This window comes from Castanea sativa, chromosome 5 (assembly GCF_040712315.1).
Source record: "Castanea sativa cultivar Marrone di Chiusa Pesio chromosome 5, ASM4071231v1".
Taxonomy (NCBI): Eukaryota; Viridiplantae; Streptophyta; class Magnoliopsida; order Fagales; family Fagaceae; genus Castanea; species Castanea sativa.
Genome location: NC_134017.1, coordinates 49,338,398 through 49,342,677, shown reverse-complemented (window position 1 = coordinate 49,342,677; position 4,280 = coordinate 49,338,398). Strand labels below are relative to the sequence as shown.

Sequence of the window (4,280 nt, the reverse complement as noted above, 5' to 3'; positions counted from 1 at the left end):
GGTCGGTTTGATTTTTGCTTCATTGAATATTGGGTCAATTAAATTTTGGTTGCTTGGATTAGATTTTTAAAAATTTGGGAACTATCAAACAGTCTACTTTATCATTGAGGAACCAAAATCAAACATACCCAACTATTATTATTATTATTTAGATTCAAACATACCCTTTTAGCTTTGTTCCTATCCATTTGAACTGCTTAACATACATGCACAGCTGATCCTCGTGTCATGTATCCTCACTTTCCTCCTCTCCATACAGCCCTCCCACAACGTTAATAATGCCCAATACCAATCCCTTTTTCTTTTTTTCTTTTAAAGAAAAATTTGCATAAATTAATGACTTGAAAGTCCCAGAACAATGCACGAGACCAAAAAAAAAAAAAAAACAGCCAGACGCATCATCAAAAGAATATCAGCAACATCCAAACGCCCACTTAGCTTGTAATTCACGTGACAGTTGACACCATTAACAACAAGAACGAAAGCAAAAAAGGAAAAGCTAGCTGACTTTTCGCTAAAGTTATATCCATAAAGCGATTACTTTTGAGAACAGACAAACATGTGAGTTCCTCCCTATACTTTGCTACGTAGTAATAAAGAGAGACTTTCGAAGTCAGATGGTGGTGTTGTTTTTTGACTCATTTAGGAAAGAGCCACTCTTGGTGATCTCACGCACTGGCTTGTCAGTGTACCTGATGACATTATAGACCCATGCACCGGAGATAGCCCCAAGAATGGGTGCTACCATGTATATCCATATCCCCCTGTATTCACTGTGTACAATTGCAGGCCCTAAGCTTCTTGCTGGATTCATTGATGCTCCTGTAATGGGCCTGTCAAATAGCATAGGATGATCCCAATTTCATTATGTTAGCATACCAAATATGAAGATATTTGAAAACGACAATTATATGTTTACATTTACCGTTCATGTAAATTGTACACAAATGTATACATTTACGTGAATAGCGCACAATATTGTACGCATTTATTTCGTTTATTATGTTAGTGTACATGAACTATGTAAAAACAAAATTTTGCATATGAAAAACAAGGAAAAAGTGTGCATTTAACTGGCAATAATGCCTAATGTGAACGAACTTATTTTTTATGATATGGTTCAATCAGATTAATCGGATTAAGTTATTACCCTGAAAACATGACGTTAAGTAGGACCGTTGACCCAACAGCAAGGCCAGCAAGCTCTCCAATCTGCATTAACCAAAAAAACAAAAACAAAAAAAGTAATTTTCAAAGGTGTATAAAGAATCCATAACTGATTGTCTACGCAAATAAGCTTCAAAGTTATTTTAGTATTACAAGTTCGTAACTAAAGCACGTGTAAGTAGTATAATAGGCAGTTTACTTGATAGAATAAAATTCTTGACTCTACAGGCCAACGAGTTAGAAAAATTAGTGAATAATTTTTGCTCTAAACCACTAGTTTTAGTTACATTACATTTTTAAATAAGTAATGAGACATGTTTAAATATTAGATGCACGTAAATAGTCTTATAAATTGATTTATTTGGACCTAAACTTTGTCCAAAAATGAATTAGCCAACCACAGTTGCTAGTTGCTAGTTGCTAATCATAAATTGTCTCATCAAAAAAAAAAAAAAATCATAAATTGTTTGGTAACTCTATATCAAGATTGGAGCAATCTAAAGGGATAAGAACTAACAGCTCTGGTATCAGTGGCAACACCGGATATGACAAACATGAGGTAGAATGTGATTATGAACTCAATCACAAAAGACTGCATGTTTGACCCAGCCGGCAGTGTTCCTGCAAATTGGTTCTGCTGTCCCTCGAAGAGCAACCTAAGAGTTCCACTTGCAAGTATTGATCCAAGGACTTGAGCTGCTATATAAGCAGGCACCTACAAGATAAAAATTTAACAAGAAAAAAAGGGGATCAAATCAGAGAGAGAAATCTGATTTGCATAGCCATCACTTTGATCTTAATTAAACAACAGGGTAGCAAATTAGATCAATAGATCAGTTGAGTATAGCATGGTTTTTGCAGATCATTGTGTTAAAATACAAGCATTAAGACACTGAAAATTTACCAAAATTGAACTACTTCCGTTTTTGGTAAAGATGTGATATTTTGTTTCTTCATGATCATTTCTTGCAGTAATGATGTGTACTTTTAGCGACGACCGAAATTCTTGGAGAGGAAACTATGGTTGGTGTAGTTTACCTGCTTAAGTGGAAATCTTTTGCAAGTGGCAAAGGCAATAGTGACTGCTGGGTTAAAATGAGCACCAGAGATGTGGCCAACAGAGTAAACCAGAACCATCACGGCCAGACCCCAAACTATGGCAATTCCTGGTAAAGTCACAACCTTGTCCTTGTCCAAATTCACCACCACCGCAGCACAGCCCGCAAATATCAAGAAGTATGTACCCACCGCCTCTGCAATCAACTGCCATCAACAAAAATTTCCATGTTAAATTCACTTCTCAAGATTTGTAATTTGGTTGAAGAAGTTGCCTTAGACACAGCAAAAAAACATATATAGAATATGTTTTTTTGAGGACAATTGGCATCTAAGTTTTGTTTATCAATTTTCAAGTTAGGATATGAGATCGAATAGATGAAAGAAGTAAAAGAAACCAACTGTGCTGTCTTTCATTTACCACACAGAAATTAATTAAAACGTAGTTGTCGGTGATAATGAGCATGAATTTTTATTTTATTTTTTTTTCAAATGGGTTCAAACGAAAGGCAAATATTAGTACTTGGAAGCAGACGAGGAGTACTCACCTTCTGCATGAAAGGTATAGAGACACGGAAGCCAGATTCATGGTTGGGTATGGAGGCAAAAGTTGGAGATTCATGATTAACATTCAAAGCAACCGCATCGTTGCCATTGGTTCCTGAATTCCCAGCCATCACTCTTGAGTTTTGACACAAAAAGAAGCTTTGAGAGCAAAGGATCAGAGTGGGAGAGAATACTAAGCTTTGGCTCTCACAATTTCAGAATGGACAAAGAACCCATCTACCCAAACTGCTATTTATTATGGTTACCAGAGGTCCGAAAAGGACTTGGTGAGTGAAAGAGACGAAAACTTTTTCCAATAAAGAAATATGTATTGACGAATGCCCTTTCTTGATATTAAAATAGTGTATAAAAAAATTCATAGGAGATATCGTCGAAAATTTTGATGTTTAGAAGCTGTGAAGCAGAGCAAAGCAGTAAAGGCTTATTCAACTACCCACCCGCAAAGACGGGGGGGAATTGAATGTCGTCATCAAAAAAATTTTGACCCTTTCTCCCTTTTTTACTTACGATGTTAGCTAAACGTTAAGTAGGTGGGCACATACAAATAACTATTGACCCTGTACTCAGTTACAGAAGCAAAAAAAAAAAAAGACCCTGCCTTGCAAAAATATCAGGAGAAAATTTACTTTATTTGACTTATAGCGTTACCTGCTTATGATTATTTTTTATTATTTAAACAAGTTATATAACACATTAGAAAGTTATGACACTAAAACTATGTATGAATAGTCTCTTCAATTAAGGTTAGCCATGGGGTGGGGCGGGGCCGAAGGATGGAATCTTCGCTCCTGTCCCGCATGGTTTCGTTTTACCCTATTTCCGCTCCGCCTCGCATAACCGGAAAAATTTTATTGCCCCATCCTCACCCCTTGGGACCCTGCGAAACCCTGCCCCAACCTGTAAAACTCTATTTCTTTTTAATTTGCCCACAACTATTGCAATTGTTTTTAATAAAATCTATTTTGTTGATAAAAATATACTTGAAATTAAATATAAATTTATCCCATCAAATCAAACTAATTTTTAGCAAAAATTGAATAATATTATTAAAGTGTTTAACAAGACAATATCACAAAAAAAAAAAAATCTCACAATACAAAATCAATCATTGAATAGTGTATAAATTTTTTTATATTAAAAACAAAAGAAAATGTTAAAATTGATACTTTATTTCCAACCTTGCTAGAGAAAAAGAAGAGGGGGTAGAAATCCTTACAAAAAAGTGTGCTTGGAATTAACATCATCCATGCCACTAAAAGAATAGTATCGGCTTGACATTCTGTCAAAATGTTTCTCCAAATCTTTCCTTTCAAAGAAGCAACACTTCATTAGTAAGAATTCTTCCTGTATTCTCCTAGACTCATCCACCATTGTCTTAGTCATCCTATGATTCTTGCAACAAATTTGGCAATGGTCTGAGCAACAGTGGCGTTCCAAGACAACTCAACAGAGACCAAATGACTTCTCTCTTTCCAGAATCATGGATTACG

The 4,280-nt window shown here is 35.5% G+C and overlaps 1 protein-coding gene across 1 annotated transcript; it reads right to left on the bottom strand.

Annotated features, from left to right (window-relative positions):
• Positions 1-417: 417 nt before the first annotated feature.
• Positions 418-3,069, bottom strand: LOC142637086 (aquaporin NIP1-2-like). Its single transcript, XM_075811374.1, has 5 exons — positions 2,772-3,069; positions 2,206-2,430; positions 1,685-1,882; positions 1,151-1,212; positions 418-833 (listed from the first exon to the last, which is right to left on the bottom strand). Exons 1-5 carry the CDS (start codon positions 2,898-2,900, stop codon positions 614-616), a joined length of 834 nt encoding a protein of 277 aa, XP_075667489.1. The 5' UTR covers positions 2,901-3,069; the 3' UTR covers positions 418-613.
• Positions 3,070-4,280: the final 1,211 nt, after the last annotated feature.